Source organism: Aulonocara sp. 'chitande type north' Nkhata Bay, linkage group LG7, assembly GCF_057382095.1.
Source record: "Aulonocara sp. 'chitande type north' Nkhata Bay isolate Kocher_YH1m ecotype deep benthic linkage group LG7, A_spYH_male_GT1.1, whole genome shotgun sequence".
In the NCBI taxonomy this organism is placed as follows: Eukaryota; Metazoa; Chordata; class Actinopteri; order Cichliformes; family Cichlidae; genus Aulonocara; species Aulonocara sp. 'chitande type north' Nkhata Bay.
In genome coordinates, this window is record NC_141350.1 from 30,140,215 (window position 1) to 30,159,857 (window position 19,643).

Sequence of the window (19,643 nt, forward strand, 5' to 3'; positions counted from 1 at the left end):
TCTGTCCAAACACTGAAGGACATGACTGTGCATGCAGCAGCTTGTAAGTTCTGCTGAACTGTGACACAGCAACACAATGTTTTTGTTTTGTTTCTTCAGAAAAGTGAAAAAAGAATGTATTTAAGTTGGGCAAATCTACATGCTGTGCTCTCACTTCCTTATATACTGAAGTTTTACTTCAAAATCACTTGAGGAAAATCCTGAGGTGTACGGTGAAAATGAGACTCCCACTCATCAATTTTAACAGCAGCGTTTTAACTTTCGTTAGCATGAGCTCCACAGAGAGCGATCTGAACCTGTTGTGTCGACCTTACAGCAGCGCTGAGTCTCCTGTTACATGTTACATGTCTTCATGGTCAACCCTGATTATAAGAAATATTAGCATAGTATATTTTTTTCAGATGTGTAGATTAAATCCTGTTTCAAATTGATTTCAACTTTCTTCAGAATTGCAGATGCAGCATTTTTCCTCATGATGGCGCCGGTAAGTCTCCTCTCACATCTCTGGAAACTCCAACAAGCCACAAGAAGTAAATGTTTTAAAATGTGAGTAATAATGAGAAACCCTAAAGCAGAACTGAAACTCCGTCTGATAAATTAAATCTTTCATTAAAGGTTGCTTGGACTGAAATGTTTTTTTGATGGTTGAAAAATAAATAACTGTAACGTTTTCCAGATGGAGATCTGCAGGATGAAACCATAAACACAGAAAGTCCTCTTAAAAAGGGCATAAGGTTCTGTTAGAGATTCTTTTATCAAGCACTCAGATGTAATGAAATAACACTCAGACACTTCAGCAGTTTAACGTGCACGGGTGAGAGACTCAGGGGGAGACTCACACACCGTGGAGCAGCTCGCTGCCTTTATTTATACACAACAGGAAGCATACAAAAAAGGAAATATCATGCTTATCTTGTCAAGCAAGCAGGTGTGATTTCTCAAGAACTTTGTATTCTCTACAAGGTTGTTTCTTACTCTTGGGTGGTGGTTTCCTGCTGCTGACAATTAATGTGAAGGCAAACAGTTTCCGTTATAGAGTAGAGAGCCAGCAATTAAAATATGCAGCTGGTTGAGTACAAGACAGAAATATAAACACTCTTAGCTGATTATTATATGAATAATAAAACCTTTAAAAACAAAAATACTCTTGACAGGTTCAGTCCAGACTCTGACCCTACAGTTTCTATCGCCTGTTTGTGAGGACTGTCTCTGGAGCAGAGGGCACAATGTTTAGCCTCCTTCTCTGCATGCTGTCACTTCTTTTTCTTGTCTCTCAAGTACCAAATCTGATATATGATATTTCAAGAGATTAGTTCTATATCAATATTGTAAAAATAACTAACAGTAAACAAGCATGGAAACAGGGTCAGGGGCACAGAGGAGGGAACAGGACAGAACATAAAGGAGTGCAGCAAAAACTAATAAAATATTAAAACCATGAGCCGAACATAAAAGTATGAAGTTTTATTTATTTAAAAGTATATATATATTTTATTAGATTATTCTTTTTGTTTTTGATCTTTGACAGATGAAAGTTCAGGAAACAATGGCAGAAACGTTCAAAGATGCAGAACGCTGCTGTGAAAACAGGTTAACAAAGATCACAGCAGCTGACATTAAGGGTTTGTTGTGGGCTGCATCAGGAGGCTGAGTCCCTGCACAGCGAGGCACAGAACCTCCAGCAGAACCTCTGGGGGCAGCTCGGGCCGGTCCCAGCCGTCACTCAACTCTTTCAGCTTCTGATCGTTCAAACAGATGAACTCGGCCGCCCAGCGGAGCTCCCCTCCCTCCTGCAGGGGGACGGGCAGGGACTCTGGCAGTGTGGCCCGACCGTCCTTCAGACCATCCACCTGGAGAAGCAGAGAGGGAGCTGTTGTCTGATCAGATTCAAACATGAGGAAGACTCTGCCCACAGGCTGCTGATAGTGGGCGGAGCTGCTGCTGATGTGCTTTTACACGTGTGGGATTTTCTGTTTAGTTTTAGTTTATTCTTCTTTATTACAAAAACATGACAGACGATGCTTTAAGGTGTCAGATTACACATGTTCAGTGTGCTCAGTCTGTAGGATAAGCTGTGATGAGGCTGGCAGCTGTTGAGAGGAGCATGTAGATGAATGCAGATGAATGAGTGAATGGACCCACCAACTGGTTGAGCACTCTCAGAGTGTCTGGACTGCAGCGGGTCAGAAGTGGTGGCACTTCATCTGGCAGAGCTGCACAAACATGAAGAAGAAAGACAAAGTTTGATGACGATGTGACGAACTGAAACGCTTTGCTTCAGATGTGTCAGTAAAACTGTGAGCTGAGCTCTCACACACTCCCAAATAACACCTGAGCAGCTTTATCTCAGCCCCACCACCTCCAGCTCACATACCACACCTGATGTGGAGCATCTACATGTTACTGGATGGGATAAATGTCTCAGAGCAGGTCAGCTGACTTACTGTCCAACGCGCTGACCAACAGGTGAACAGCATCCTTCACAGCAGTGGAGATGTTTGAGATATCAAGAAGGTCCATGAAGGAGGAGACAGCCTGAGACAAAGTGCCTTCAAATGCTCCATTACTGCAGTGATCCAACTGAGAGAAGCAGAGGATTATTAGTAGTAGTATCAGAGCAGGATGGTGTTTAGTCATGGAGAACATAAAACTACAGTTATGTCCATAAATGTTTGGACAGAGACAACTTTCTTCTAATTTTGGTTCTGTACATTACCACAATGAATTTTAAATGAAAGAACTTAGATGCAGTTGAAGTTCAGACTTTCAGCTTTAAGTCAGTGGGTTGAACAAAAAGATGCATAAAAATGTGAGGAACTAAACCATTTTTAACTCAATCCCTCCATTTCAGAGACTAAGTATTTAGACAAATTAAATAACTGAAAATAAAATGTTCATTTCTAATACTCTAATGCTGACAAACCTTTGCTGGCAATGACAGCCTGAGGTCTTGAACTCATGGACGTGTTTCCTGCTTTTTGATGCTCTGCCAGGCCTCTACTGCAGCGGCATCGAATTTCTGTTTGTCTGTGGGCCTTTCTGTCTGAAGTTTAGTCTTCAACAAGTGAAATGCTCAGCTGGATCAAGATATGGTGGCTGACCAGGCCATTCAAGAATATTCCACTTGTTTGCTTGAATAAACTCCTGGGTTGCTTTGGGTGTAGGTTTTGGTTCATTGTCAATCTGTATTATTAAAAACCGCCCATTTAATTTGACTGTATTTAGCTGGATTTGAGCAGACAGTATGTCTCTGACCACAGAATTAATTCAGCTTCTTCTGTCCTGTGTCACATCATCATTAAACACTAGTGTCCCAGTGCCCACGGCAGCTATGCATACCCAAACCATCACACTGCCTCCATCGTGTTTTACAGATGTTGTGGTATGCTTTGGATCATGAGCTGTTCCACGCCTTCTGCATGCGTTTTTCTTGTTCAAAGAATACTTTTCCAGGACTGTGTTTGTTTGGTTTTTTTGAGCCTTTCTATTCTTGAGTCTTATGAGTGGCTTGGACCTTGCAGTGAACCATTTGCATTTACTTTCATTCAGTCTTCTCTTTATGGTAGACGGTGTAGTTCAGTTGGTTGGATGTTGTGAGGTTATGACCTCACAGCCCACTGCCCAGTTTCAGTCATTGTGCAAATTTACTGTTTATAAGATTGGGGAAACCTGCAGCCAGCTGAGAGTGAAGAAGTCACTTGGATGAGTGACAAAATGTTTCTTCCACTGAAAACACTTTGTCCAGGTGAACAGAATCCCCTTTTTGGGATTTCCTTACCTGGATGATTGAGCATGCATCAAGACATGAAATGAAGGGGTTTCTCTTCCCCATGGAAATGATTCTGTGATCATCCACCACTGTTGTCTTCTGTGGACCTCCAGGTCCAGGTGCTGAGTTCACGAGTGCTTTCTATCTTTCTCAGGATGTACCAAACTGTAGTTTTTGCCACTCCTGATATTGCAGCAATTGTTTTTTTCTTCTGTTTTTTCAGCTTAAGGATTGCTTGTTGCACCTGCATACAGAGCCGCACCTTGTTTGTTCGCAGCAAAATCGTCAAAATGCAAGCACCACACCTCAAATGATCTCGAGGCTTTTTATCTGCTTAACTGACAATGACATAACAAAGGAATTGCCCACATCTGCACATCAAGTAGCCTTTGAGTCAACTGTCCAATTACTTTTGTAATGTGTATACCCTCAAATGAAAGCTGAGAGTCTACATTTATGTCTGTTATATAACTATAATTGTAACATGTTTCAGTTAATGGGTAAAAGAAAAACTTGTGCCAGTGTCCAAATATATGGCCCTAACTGTACCTGCTGTCTGTAAAGCCCCAAGCCTGTTGTCAGTATTGGTTGTTGGGCCTGTGCATACATGATTGATAACCAGCAGCATCCATGGTTCCGATAGCTGAGAAATATCAGTAAAGAGCTTTTAGAAATATAATTAAGCAGCAATAACTTTAAGCGATCCTTTTAATCAGTTTCTCACGTTGAAGTGTATGGAACGCCAGGACTGCCATAATGAATTAATTAAATACACCATTAAATAATTAATTAAATGTGTCAATAATTAATTAAAATTGGAATTAATTAAATAAATAGTTATGACACATGTAATTAATTAATTATTGACACATTTAATTAATTATTTATGTATTTCACATTTTAATTAATTATTGACACATTTAATTAATTAATTATTGACACATTTAATTAATTATTTATGTATTTCACATTTTAATTAATTATTGACACATTTAATTAATTATTTAATGATATATTTATTTATTTCATTTTGGCAGTCCTGGCGCCTGGCTCTCATCTTGAAATAATTTTATCTGTCAGCCTCACCCATCAAACTCAGGGGGCGGGGTTAACGCTGATCGAGTCAAAACCATTGCTTTGGCCTGGTGGCCATTGTTTCTAGCACACAACAACCGGCATGTGGAAGCTAACAGAACTGAACTTTGAAAAACCCTGTTTGTGTGTCACCAAATATCGTTTTAATATTTTTTTTAGCCGAGAATGTAGTGGTTTAATCTTCATATGTGTGGTCGGTTTGTCAAGATACAGCCTCTTTGCAAAAGTGCTTCGATGATTTCGGAGATGTCTGCCCAGTCTCACGGCAAAGCGTGGGATAGACCCGCTCGCCTCGCAAGCAATCCCACCGACAAAGCGCAGGCCCCGGTACACAGCTGTAGTAACCCCCGCTGACTTCTTTTACTGAGGTTATATTTATCGGTGTTTTATTTCCTGATGTTCTTATGTGTCCTACGTGTTTCAGTCGCCAATTCTGAATTATAACATTAAAAACATGTTTAAGGAGGAGAGAGCAAATAAATCTGTTTAACATCTGATCTTTGGGTTTTTGTTCAGTAATCAGCGTGACCTGTGTATAAACACATAAAAGAGATAACGTTGGTGTTTCCGTCATGTAGTAACTGCTGGCTTTAACTGTACAAAGGTTGTTCGACACTATGAAACACATACAGACTTCATGATGTTCGGCTAATATTTTTATTGTGAATATTAATCATGCTGACCTCGCTCTGTACACCATGCAGCGAGGTCAGCATATCCACGATATCCTCAGCTCCATGAGTTAACACAGAGTTTCCCAGCTGACTATCTAACTGCCAACTATTCCAGAGACATGAAAATATACAGCATAAAGAAAAGTGTAAGAGACTCAGCAGCAGATTAGAATAACAGTTATACATTTAATAAATCACCAAATGAATCCAAGAAACGAGCAAACCTGTTCCAACAATTTGAGTTTGTATTCCCTCAGCTGCAGACTCGCTGCTGTTTAAATGTTTGAAAAGGAAGATTAGATATAAACAAACGTCAAACATAGACTCAGTCTGCCTTCACATTTGATATGAGGCCAGCATGTATAGTGGCTGTGTCCTGTTTTAAGATCATACATGTAAAATTGTTGTCTGACCTCCGTCGATCCAGCCGCTCAGAGTCCGTGGTTACCATGGTTACTGCATAAGCAGCTATAATGTTAACAGCTGGCACTGAGAAAACCTACCGGCAGCATGGGTGTTTATGTTTTTCATTGCAAAAGAACTGTCTGAATGGTTAACTGAAGTTAACTTGGATAAATTATAGTTAAGGAGTATCACAGATAACGCCCACGTGAGCTGTGCGACTGTTCACCACTACACTGAAATCAGCAGGCTATTACTGAAATACACGTGCTATATGATAAACTATGATATAAATAGGGAGGTCCTATTAACATGTTTAGTTTTAAAGGACACATTTTAAAAGTCAGTTTAATCTCAAAATTCACAGTTAAATCCAAAACACATCAGATAAAGAAAAGCGAATAGTTCAGTCTCACACATGTGCCAGTGAACCATTAAACGTCTGTGAAACTATGCAGTTATGAAACGTAACTTTAACCTCAGCCAAACCGATTTGCTCAGTTGTAAATAAAACAGCGAAGTAAACGTGACCCGACAGACAGAACCTGAGTGAATGAAGTCCAGCGTTTAACCACTGAGAGCTAAAACTCAGCTGAGGTTTGAAAGCTGTGTGCCGGTGATTGGACATCAGCCGCTGATGAAGCTGGTTCGCCTATAAAGTGCTCTGTAAGGAAACAAGCTCCAGCAGCTCTGCGCTCTGGGAAAACACTATATTTACTTATCTTGTGCAGAAAAATGCGCTGACATTGCTTTATATCGAGCACCGGCTGCCCAGTTAAACTGTGACTATCACCAGGTAACTAGGCGTGTTTCTTGAATTAGCAGCAGGTGTTAAACAGCTGACAGATGAGGAGGAGGATGCATGCAGGTAAACTGAGGGTCTGTTGAGCTGATCGCTGGTTTCATGAGAAAAATGTCAGCTTGTTCTTTATGTTGCAGAAGCACAGAGACACAAGGTGAAAATGAGAATCTGTGAATGCAACATGTGGAACACGGAGAGTGGAATATGTAAACAAACCGGTTAACGTAACCCCCTCGGCGCACTCTGCATGCTAATTGTTAGCAGAGCTAGTGAAATCTCTGAAAACATCTGAGCACTTTTGCAAACATGTTCTATGTTGACAACCTGACCAGACATACGTCGCGACATTCGCGGCTAAAACACTGTTAAAAGTGTAGCTGGTGACAGAAAAACGGGGTATTTTAAAACTACACCACCACCATTGCTGCCTGTGATTTGATCTGCATTCTGGGATAACTGGCTGCCCCAAGTCTACACAAGCAATCGATTATCTAGGATCGACCTGTTTTGACTTACTTTGCACGGCAACCAATCAAATGTTAGAGAAGCTGCATGGGCAGCGTTAACCCCGCCCCCTGAGTTTGATGGGTGAGGCTGACAGATAAAATTATTTCATGATGAGAGCCAGGCGCCAGGACTGCCAAAATGAAATAAATAAATATATCATTAAATAATTAATTAAATGTGTCAATAATTAATTAATTACATGTATCATAACTATTTATTTAATTAATTAATTCCAATTTTAATTAATTATTGACACATTTAATTAATTATTTAATGGTGTATTTAATTAATTCATTATGGCAGTCCTGGCGTTCCATAGAAGTGGAGCAATTTTGCTTCACTCTTCTTAGTGCACTGAGGTTTGTGAGGATTTATTTATGCACAGGATTCTTAAGATCCTGCCACTCTTACAGTTTTCAGAGATGTGCTGATGTGCTCTGATCATTGACCTAGTTTTGATCTAAGCTTTAGCTGTGGGACAGATGGCCTCACATTTGAATCTTGAATACTCTGGTTATGGAGCAGTTTACAGTTTACTCTGTTCAGCTGCTTAGACATCTCAGCTGTGTTCTTGGAGTCTTGGAGTTTGTTCAGAAACAACTTTGCAAACCTAAGCTGAGCTTTTCCGTTCTTTTTAGAAAGAAGAGGCTTTCTTCAGGCAACCCTTCTGAACAAACCCCACATGTTCATTCTTTTTCTAATTTTGCTGTCATGAACTTAATCATTTAACCTAAGGCCTGTGGAGTCTGAGATGTAGCTCTTGGGTTTGTTGCAGTTTATCTGAGGTTACATGGTCTGACCTGGGATGTCCACTGGTGGGGTAACTGTGGCACTGTGTTAACACACCTGAATGCACCAGATCAGCAAACTGCCAAAACATTTGCTTTTATACAGGCACTCTCCTTTGCTGATAATCCGCTAGACTGATGCTTGTTTATTCTTGTGGAACCTCCATTCTCACGTGACTGCCTGTTTAACCATCTCTTCACTTTTTGTTCCTTGCAGTAACTGATGAAGCATCAGTTGAAGAATTAAGATCAGTGGGAGATGAAACCTCATGATGAGCACAAAGAAGCTTCAGATGTTGTAAACATTCTTCTTACTGTTTGCTCCAGCAGAGAGAGAGTATCCCCATCCTCAGCAAGCTCGCTGAGCTTCTTCAGTAGATCATGACGGGTCGACTCGGGAAGATCTGCCAGCGGCTTCAGAAAAGCATCCTTCATCTTTAGTTCTGCGGCAAACACAGAAATAACAGAACTGATACGATCACACTCAATAAATTAAAGCAGAGTTTGTGCTGTAGGTCCCAAATTCCAAAAGCTTCACTCTGATTAATTCAGAACAGGGAAAAGCTCAAACTGTCAGACACACCTTCTTTAATCTGTTGTAGCATCGCACTCTCTATGTCATCGCCAAAGAGTCCATCTGAAAACAGACCTCAAGATTATTAAAAGTGAGAAAGACTTCATGTTGATGTGAACATTAAGACAAACATGGCATCAACTTCAACCACACACAGCAACATACCGAGGGCACCTCGAGTCCAGGGTTCACACGAGATCTCTAAATGAGAGCAAAGGACAGAAATTATACTCAGTAACACACACACACACACAAACACACACACATGCAATCAACACAGTGTTGTGCTCTTACTTAGCTTCTCATCCTCTATCTTTATCTCCACCAGGCCGTAAGCAAAGGTGGATTTTTCTGGAACAGTGAAGCTTGTCTTCTCTTTTCTGTGGCCCTAAAAACATTTATTTTTTGTTAAATTACACATAACTGCACAATCAATACACAAGCATAGAAGAAACACTATCATTGTTCTCCATTTGCCACACAATTTAGATGATCTTCAGTCCATTTCCAAGAGTTTTGGAGACCTTTGGTCGGAAGTTGCTGAGGTGAAGGGATCAGGTTTACAACAGACTGCTTGAATTCTTCCAAACATTTTAAAGAGCTGCTGCAGCGTGAACACCCAAATTCTAAAGCTGCTGCCCTCTTGTTGTTGGAACTGACAGCAGCCTTTGACGTGGTCGACCATGATATCCTGCAATCACAGCTGGAATCATATGATGGCCTAATAGCGTTTGCTCTTCAGTAGTTTTGGTCCTTATCTGGAAGGACTTTTTATGTCAACATGGGCCATCACAGCTCCAAAATAGCCCCCCTTAATTATGGTGCACCTCAAAGCTCTAGTTTGGGTCCTGCCTTGTTTGCACTGCATATGTTGCCACTGGGATCTGTTTTCTCACAGTACAACCTTTCTTCACTTTCTTCTTTTTTCACTATTTTGGAGATGACTTTGAGATCTATCTGCCTTTAAAAGCAGGGACAGGCCCACTTCAGTTATTATTATGTTGCCTTGATAGTGTTAAACAGTGGATGTCTTTAATTATTTATTTATTTTTTTATTAAATGAAAACAAAACAGAAGCTGTCATTTTTGGTAGCTTCATTAAGCCCATTGACAGCAGTCCAGGCCCCTTATCCTCCTATTGTAAGACAGTGGTTAAAAACCTCGGTGTGTACCTTGATGGTTGCTTTAAACTGTGTAGGCAGGTGAGTTCAGTAGTCCAATCCAGCTTTTTTCATTTAAGACAGCTAGCCAAGGTTAAGCCGTACCTTCCAGCTAATGTCTTTGAACGTGTTATTCATCTCTTCATTACTTACAGACTGGACTACTGCAATTCTTTGTACTTTGGTTTGGACCAGGCCTCTCTTTATCGTCTCCAGTTGGTCTGAAATGCAGCTGCTCGTCTGCTAACTGGCACTAAACAGAAGAAGCATATTATCCTGGGTGTGGCCTCTCTACATTGGCTCCCTGTTCCTTACAGGATCCAATTTAAATTTTTACTTTTTGTTTTTAAATCATTTAACGGCCAAGCGCCTTCTTACCTATTTGACCACCTTTATATTTATGCTCCAGAAAGAACCATGAGGTCCAAACTAACCTTAACTATTCAACAGACTAAACTTAACTATCATGGACACAGAGGCTTCTGTGCGGCAGGTCCCAAACTCTGGAATTGCCTTCCTCTTAATATTAGATCTGCACAAACATTCAAACATTTTAAATCGTTACTAAAGACACACACTTAAGTCTGGCTATTAACACACTCTGACCTAAACATTTTTGGTTTTAACAGCCTTAGTTGTTGCTGTTGTTTTAGTTTTTTTAATTGCTTTTCTATAGTTTACTGCATCACTGCATTTTATTTATTTTAGTGGCATTTTACATTGTTAAGCACTTTGTGCAGCATGGACTGTTTGGAAATGTGCTATATAAATAAACTTGACCTTGACCTTAAATGTTACACACAGCTCCATCAGATGATGTCTACAATGGTTCTTGCTGCAGAGCATCTGTTTATGTGCCACTCTCCGGTAAATAATCACGTCACTCTAATAAAATGACCTGGCTACACCACGGGTCAGGCCTGGTGCCAGGGTTTACAGTGCTGGGTATTCTGCCTGCTTGTTAGCATTGCAGTGTAGGAACCAGGAAACCGTGGAAACCGTGCTCTGTGGCAAATGCTGTTTTCTAAATAGTAATTTGGGAATTATGCTCTTCATAGTTGTTGAATTTTTACACAATACTTATTTTTATGACTTTAACCAGTCTGCTACTCAGGAGTTTATTTTTGGGGGGTTATACAGGAACTTGTTTCTTCCTCAAATGTGGCCTTGAAATAGGCCTGCCAGGGACGTTTATGACCACAAATAGCCTTTGAGTTCCTGAAGTGGAACAAAGTTAGTGGAGTCCTGCGGAAGTGGATTGGATTCCCAGAGTCCTGATGTCCGCAGAATCAGTTTTGATTAAACAATGAGGCAGAAGTTACCAACAGTCTAAATCTGCCGGAGAACTGTGGCAAATTTTCAAAATGCTGAAGAACCGACCATTCACGTAACTTACAAACAGAGGAACTGAATACGTAAAGAATTCCTGATTCAAATTCATTAACTCGATCACTTTAATCACTACAGACAAATCATGCTGCACCTGCACTCTGGACAGTTTGTTCTTCACAAACAAGTAATCAATTCATTACCAATACAGCTCAAACATGAGTTACTGAAAACAAAGCTGAGCCCAGAATGTCTTCATCCTTTGGAGATTCACTCACCTTTGCAAACAGACTCAGTATCTTTATGCAGGAGGCTAACAAGGACCCATCCCTCGTGCACTTTCTAATAAGTGTGACAGGAGAAGAGTTGTAAATTGTCTGGTGAACAAAAGCCAGTTTATCCTTCGTTTTCAGTGCCAGCAGGTTCACTTTGTCTGTTTTTATGGTCCTGGAAACAGGAAGCAGCAGCAGAGAGTAAAAAGGTTAGCGCATGTTTGGAAAACAACGATCGCTGAGCAGAGACAGAGCCCTACCCGTCACTGAGCGCGCTCCTCAGGGCTTTAAGGTCGACTTTCTTCGACATCATGTTGACGGGCTGAACTAGTCCATCCATACTGTCAGCGCCTGCATTCACTTCAGCTTCATACACACCAATGTCTTTTCCACCTAACCCTCCTCTCCCGCTCGTCTTTGTTGAAGTCATGAAATTACTCACAAAGGGCTCATCTGTGCACTCTGGAGGGAGAAAGGAGCATCACTTACACATGATACAGTCGTTCTATATATTATGAGGTCAATGTACCACAACACACAGGTCAGCTTAATGAGGGGGAGTTATTTAGGAGACAGAGGCACACCCACCGCCACCTCTGGTATAACTGGAGCATAAAGACACACACTCCCAGCTGATTCTCCCTTCTGTGGATTAAGAAATGTATTAGTTCACTGTGACACTGGTGAACCTGTTTGCCTTGCAGGTCACAACCCATCATCCTCTGTCTTACTTTATCACCCTTCCTTTCTTTCTGGCAAAAGTATGGACGATGAGGGGCAGAGATGTAGGTCCTAGCGCCAATAGCTGGCCCATCTGAATAAGATAGATTCTGTGAATTAAGGTCAGCATGTGAACTACAGTATTATATCATCATCACCAGGCCAATGGGACTCAGTCAGAAAAAAGGTGTATTTATATTGTGTGACACAAAATATGTGTGTGTTTATGCATCTGAATACACACCTGGGCTGAAGTCTTCCACCTCCATGAGCTCGGGCAGACTGAGTTGCATTATCTTGTACTTTTGCACTGGCCAGAATTTTCCTTTGCTGACTTTGACCAGAGTCAGCAGATCTACTTTCTTGATTAGGCTCTCATTATAGATGAGCTCTTTATCTCCCACCTTGTCAATCAGTTTTTTGGCCTCAGCTGCAAACATCTTCTGTGGAGACAATAAAACAAACACAGCTGTTTTCAATTCACTGCATGGATTTCTTAATGGTTAATTTGCAGATTTATCCAAATGCTGCAAAAATGATCAACTTTTCCTGCGTCCAGGAAAAGATAGGACACTGTCTAAGATGCAAATCTGAAAGAATGCAGCCATTTGCAAATCCTTATAACCCAATATTTAATATAAAAGAGTAAAAATAAAGCTATGTTTCTCTGATCGTTACCAAAACATTGCAGTATGGAGCCACTCAAAATGCTAAAAGTTCAACATATTAAACACTGAAACTGAGAAATGTTGTGTCTGTGAAAGGTATCTGATTACAGCACGTCACTCAAAACCATCTGAAAAACAGCCACGATTTATAACCATTTAAATATTTCTATTTGTGTCTCTCAAACTTTTAGTGTTCCCGTTCTCTATGACAGTTGTTCTAAAATGTTCCAATTCTTTCGACCATTTCATACAAATAGGAGTTAACCTCCAGTGAACTGTTTTCATCAGCATCAGTATTTTCCTAATCGCCTATTTTATTTATCCACAGTTCACTAAAAACATCAGAATGTTGTGATAGGAAGTTGAAATTATAATCAAATCTAAGTAAATTTATTAACAGGTTCAGTAAGCAAACTCATTAGTCCTGTTTTATACTCTTTACATTGACTCCCAGAAGAGATACCAAGCACTCCACGGCCAGGCTTCAGCCTTATTGAACACTCTGCTGCTCACAGACTCATCGTACCAGATGGAAGCTGGAGGAGAACGCAGCCTTTCAGTCTGTGGCTCCAAGACTGAAACATTTTTGTTTAGTCAGGTTTTTCTGATGTTCACTCTATTCTGCGGCTCAACTTGTTTTTCTATAATATATTATTTTACTCTATTTTGTTGTACGGTGCTTTTTCTGTGTGTTCTAAACAGGGGCGGAGCGTGGGGGTGGCTTACTGGGCTTAAGCCCGGGTCTTTTTGTCAGAAGCCCGGGGTCTTTTGGAGTGTAATTTTTCATAGTTAGATGCCTGGCTGACAACTGTATAAAACAAAAAGTGCAAGCAATATTCGAAGCACATAGTGCACACTGTGGGAATTTACGACTGTGCGTGAATCCCCCCTGATATTGGTATGATCCGAGCTCAGGTTTCACAAAGCGAGTTTAGATTAATACTGAGTGAGTTACTATGACGACACACTCCGTGAAGCTAACCTGCCCCCTAGCAGGTTTACTTCAACTAACCCTAACTTTCTCCGCCTCTTTGTCGGAAACCTGACTGTAGGAAGTGTCGGACATGGCGTGCTCCTTCCTTGAAGAGCCAGTAGATCGTGAAGCCCAAATTCTCCGCAGAGCTCTCCGCCGGGAGAGAGTGATCAGAGCGCGTTTGGACATTTTATCATTTCCTGATGATTTCCTGTGTGAACGTTACCGTTTTTCAGCACAATCTATAATTCATTTGAATAACATCCTCAGGCCTAATATTGCTCATGTGACACATCGTCGACATTCTCTCAGTTCTGTACATATTATTTGTATTGCACTTCGGTTTTTTGCAAACGGGAGCTTTCTGTATAATATTGGTGACGCTGAGCACGTTTCCAAGGCTACCGTCTGTCGGGCAGTCAGGAATGTTACAGTTGCACTGAAACGTCTCCTGTACTCGTTTGTGGTGTTCCCCGGTCATAGACCCACAAGATTTATCAAAGAGGGATGCCACAAAATTGCAGGTATCAGGATGAACAAAACTTAATGTATGATGTGGTGATACTTGAACTACTACTTAAATTTTACATTTATTCTCACGGTTCCCAGGCGTGATTGGCTGTATAGATGGCACTCACATTCCAATCATTGCTCCTTCAGTAAATGAAGGAGACTATGTGAACAGGAAGTCTTTCCACAGCATTAATGTGCAGGTACATAGTTCCCTGTAGCATGTCAAACTAACAAATTATTTCATTATAGTAATGGATGCTAATTTGTGTTCTCTGCACTGTGAAGATCATATGTGATGCTGCCAACATTATCACAAATGTGGAAGCCAACTGCTCAGCCTCTGTGAGTGGTGGTGGTGGAGGACCCCCACCTGTTTTTCGGGCCTCCGCTTTTTTTCTGTTGGCTATAACGGGCCACATTTGAGCATACAGAGTAAGCAAATATGTACTTGTAATGTGCTCAGATAATTTCAATAAGTGCTTACAGAGGGGAAATTAATGTAGCCTCTAACTGCAATTGATTTACATCGGACAAACAGACCAAGCACTATGGCTCATAATACAATTACACCTTACCTGTTTGGACTATATTTTTATATTTCATTTTTACTTGCTGCCAGGAACGTTTGGGGCCTGTTGGGTTGCACCTGCGCTCACATCACTTCACAAAATAAAATGTATAAAATATAAAATAAAATAAAATAAAATATAATAACGTGTTAAATGGGTGGAAATCCCTCGATCAATGTTTAAATTAACACTCACGCATTGACTCTGTCGGCTATGTTTTGCCATGCATGCTCCCTTTCTTTTGCAGCTGAGGCTGTGTTACTTTTTTCCTGTGGAATTTGCATGTTATCGGCATATGCTGCCATCAGAATTTCGGCCTCAAGCGCTGTAAAATACATTGACCGCGCCTTCTTTCCCTCCGTCTCCATGGTGACTCGCTTAATCTGTGCTCCACTAATCAGGGCTTTATGTATCCTCGTGCGCGCGTAACTTGGGGTTAAAGCAACTCCGCGTTGATTGAACTAATTGTTATCAGCCTTTCTGAAACCGAATATTCCAAGTTGGACAGTTCGGGGTTACTCAACCCTGAGTATCGTTTTTCACTCTGAGTTTTCTAAACCGGCTTCCTGAAATAGGGCCCAGATTTTGAACTGTTGTAGTCCTGTTTTAATTCCGGATCAGTTCTGGGTCTGGTTGAATTGGGGTTTAGTCCTCGTGTCTTGATACAGCCCCGACTTTGTTCTGCCTTGCTGCTTAATTAAAAAACTAGTTTAAGGTGTCCTGCATGTGTGATATATATTTTTCCCTATATGAAGTCATTCTTTTTTTAACAAAACTCAAAACAGAGCCTATTAATCTTTCAGTCATTTCTGACCCCCCCCCCCCCCCCCCCCAAAAAAAAATAAAAAATAAAAATCCCACATGCATACTACCCTTTAGGGCTAAGCCCCGGGTGTTTCTAATGTCTGGCTCCGCCCCTGGTTCTAAAAAGACTACTTTCTTAAAAATAGAAATAAGATAAGATAAGATAACCTTTATTAGTCTGTATGGTGTATGGTGTATGGTGCTGCATCGATTCCTACAAACACTGAACCCTCTCATTCTCTTCAGCGATGACCTCATGGTGGTGTGATCTGAAGGTTTTCTGTAGTTATTACTAAATTATTTCAATTCTAAATAATTTCTCATCTTATTCAGATATGTACAGTCTGCTCTGAGCAGAGACTTTGTCACTTAATCTGCACATACAAGTGTTTCCTGTGCAGATGTCACACAAATATCTTCATTATCTCATGTTTAATCTTTGGTGAGATATCCGCATTTTTACAGACACAGAGTTTATAATCAGCTGAACTAGTTTTTAACAAAATACAAGTGTCTCAAATGATGTGTTCACTGATCACACAGCAATCAGGAAACCCATTAGCGCTACAGACATAAACAAGCTTAAGCTCAACAGGGATGCACACACTGATCCTTCAGTAATAAAGCGCTGTTTCACCTGCACTGCAGGATTACGACTGTAGCTTACAGTGGTGGGCGCAGACACCACTAAAACACCTTGTTGTTTTGGTGTCACTCTGCTGCCTAAAATAACACGAGGTAAGCTGAAACACAGAGCTAGGAAACACTAGTCTTACCGTGCTCGTCCTCAATGCCGATTAAACTGTTGTTTCGCTTTCTCTGCAGCTTCAGGAGTATCAGGGTCCTCGACCTACAGGAAATGAGTAGTGTGGTGTTTTTAACCTCAATGCCTGCAGAGTTCAACAGCTGAACGTTACACTTTTCAAAAACAGCTACCCTCAAAGGCTATAAATTTATTATAAATGACACCTTATTGCACTGATCATATAAAAAGCCATGCTAAGAAATCATATAAAAGCCTTGCTATAATCTGCCTGCAGTGGTTCTTTTATCTGTGGCTCTTATCAGGATAAGAGAAAACAGAAGTTGTCAACTGAATTCGCCTGCCTGTTGTTTATTAACTGCTGATAATCAGCTGCATATCAAAGAAGTGCACGAGTCTTTTAGGAGGAGGATGCATGGCCTTCACTCAGTGGGTTCTTAAAAAAAGGCTGGGTGTGGAAAATTAGTCACAAAGTTCACAGTTTGGGTGTTCGCGTGAAAAAGGGAACCTGAGTGGTTATATGAAAAAAAAAGTTTCTAAATAAACTTTAAAAACAGGAAGTAAAAAAAACCACCAACATAATAGGAAATGCTTGAACACCATTAAACAGTCAGTAACATCCTCTGACTGCACGCTTAACTGCTTATTTCAGAAACGTGGTTTGGGATGTGGCGTCTGATTTCATCATGGATTCTTTGATTAATGAGCTTCCGACTCTTGTTAATGGAGCCGCTCACTAGTATGATGAAGAAAATACTACATTTCAAAGGCCAATTATTAGTATTGTCACTGAATTATTGCATGGTAAATATTTCTGATGATGGACTCATATTGTTTGTCAGCAAATAAATAAGCAACTTAAAACTTTCCTTTGAGGCAAAAAAATAAAGCAAACAAGAAGCTGAGAGCGCAAAGCTCCAGCGGGCAGCATTCACCCTTTAAGGAAACAGTATTCATCTGTTCTCTCTTGTCTTTTTAAACAGACTCTATCAGCGCCTGAATGTAACAAACACAGTTACTGTCTGACTATCGACACCAGGTTACATCAGGATGAACCACATAACATTAACAACATTACACACAAATATCGTGTGGGTGTAGGTGATGGATGATAGGTACTGATTAATAATATTACACTACAGTATATTTCTACCTAAGCAGGAAGCTCATTCTGTTTCTGCTTTCTTTAAACATATATCACATTTAACACATTTTCGAGAAACTTGAAAGAAAGGCGCATGTGCAATGTAAAAGTGAGGTCAGAGGTCAAATGACGTGACATGATGTTTTAAATGTCTATATAATGACAACACACAGCACACTTGTAAGAATCATAGCCTCTAAGTTCAACAGCTTTTTGTCCACTTTTGTGGGGAAAAAAGCAAATTTTAATCAGAATTCATTAAAATCTCATCGTGTTACAGACAGAATGACGGCACACCCACAAACACTACCAAAAAAAACGTTTAGTCTCTATCAAACATTCATCAAATTAAATGATATGATTTTAATTGGTGTCAGAATTGTGTAGAGTCACTGTGTTATTTTCATTTTTTAACACCTGCACACATCTAAGTATGAAAAGTAGACTACAGGTAACAGAAGATGTCAGCAGGTCTGAATACAATGCTGCGCCAGGCTGACTGAAAGGAAACATGATGGTGAAAATGAATCAATAAAAGGAAAACATACCAGAAGGCAGGCGATGTCCAAGCTTCAGCTAAACTCGAAGCAAACACAGAAAGAATCGGGCAGAAGCAGACACGTCAGGAGCTGCCATCACACTGGACAGTGTTATCATCCATCTGAGACAGAAAGAAGCACTTATGCAAATCAAGAGGAGGGAGGGAACTCTGAGCCACAGACGTTTGAGTGTTAGTAACATAGTGTTAAAGTTTGACCCGCTTACCTCAGCTCAGCTCTCCTCTCCCATCTTTACATCCCATCACAAGCTGACATCCGCTGTGGATGAAGGTGCAGCGTCATTAGCAGATCAGGGATTTTAACCCAGAGTGAGACTTTATTGTGTTGGGAGACTTTAACAGAGTCAGAATGAAGAAACTTTTTCCAAAATACTATCAGCTATCAGCAGATTTTCCTTTTTCCTACAGGAGGCGGTCAGACAGGACGTTACAAAGTCCTCCCTGTAAGCTGCCAGCTCATGGACTGAGCCGTAAACAGGAAAAAGTGGCTCATGTTATTATCAACGATCACATCCGTCCAGCCCTGCGGCTGCTCTGCTTGTTACCAGAGCTGGACTGGGACAAAAAATTGGCCCGGGCATTTTGACTAGAGACCGGCCCCCCAGGTGTTATAGGAAAAGCCATAAAGCCTTTGAATGAAAACAAATGCTGTTGTGACAGTGATGTACAGTCTTGTTGGTATATGTATGATTTCTATACATTTTACGTCAGATAAAAACTTTGGTTGTAATCTTCAGATAATTATTTAATAACAGACATTTTAAATGAGAATAAGAACATATTTCTTTGTGCCCCCCTTTTCCCTGTTAATGCCCTACCTGGCCCCCTGGCAACACTGTGCTAGACCCGCCCCTGCACAGTTACCAGCTGTCAGCTACTTAGAAAAGGATCCTGGTGTTATTTGTCTCTCAGAAACAGTTCATAACTTCCCTTTAACTCATTCATGTCACCTAAAAGGTAAACCTGTTTCTCCATCACAGCTCTGATGATTCAGTAAGGACATCTCCTGGTTTCATCTTCATGTTTCCCTCTCACCACATATTCAAACCGACATCATGACCAGCAGCTTTTACAGCTGTGGCTCCAGCAAACATCAGCTGATACTAGAAAGTAATATTAAATAAATTCTAACAACAGCTGATCAAGCTTAAAAGTGCTGCTGTTGTTTAATGCGCAAATGAGCTGCTGTGGCGATCCCTGAAAGGAGCAGAAAGAAGAAGATTAACTAAATATCAGTGAGCAGTGATTTCTGCTTCTTACTCCCCTTTGTTTCCTCCTCCCTGCCCTGCTGTGCAATTACCTGCTCCACCCTGACACGCTTTACCTGTGTCTGTCTGTGTGCTCTGTGACCTGACCTTACAGAGATGATGTTCTGCTGTCTGTGAAGGTTAGCAGCATTACCGAGCTTCAACCATGGTGACAGCAAACAAAAAGACACCTGACACAGGGACCCTGCTACAGGGACAGTGTCACGGGAACGCCTGCCAGAACAAAGATTTCTGTGCCCACCGCAGCAGGAGGTGGACAGTAACTGTTTTATGATGAAGTTTTCCTAAAT

At 40.8% G+C, this 19,643-nt stretch overlaps 1 protein-coding gene across 2 annotated transcripts; it reads right to left on the reverse strand.

Annotated features, from left to right (window-relative positions):
- Positions 1–860: 860 nt before the first annotated feature.
- Positions 861–18,520, reverse strand: LOC147325422 (uncharacterized). Of its 2 annotated transcripts, XM_086299963.1 has the most exons (13): positions 18,292–18,520; positions 18,075–18,187; positions 16,396–16,469; positions 12,337–12,535; positions 11,633–11,834; positions 11,379–11,547; positions 8,906–8,999; positions 8,777–8,812; positions 8,621–8,674; positions 8,353–8,480; positions 2,445–2,580; positions 2,143–2,213; positions 862–1,850 (listed from the first exon to the last, which is right to left on the reverse strand). In XM_086299963.1, the coding sequence occupies exons 4-13, from the start codon at positions 12,530–12,532 to the stop codon at positions 1,617–1,619; spliced, it is 1,320 nt and encodes a 439-aa protein (XP_086156089.1). In that variant the 5' UTR covers positions 12,533–12,535; positions 16,396–16,469; positions 18,075–18,187; positions 18,292–18,520; the 3' UTR covers positions 862–1,616. The 2 variants fall into 2 exon arrangements, with proteins under 2 accessions (XP_086156090.1, XP_086156089.1); XM_086299964.1 differs by lacking the exon at positions 16,396–16,469 and having other exon boundaries at positions 861–1,850.
- Positions 18,521–19,643: the final 1,123 nt, after the last annotated feature.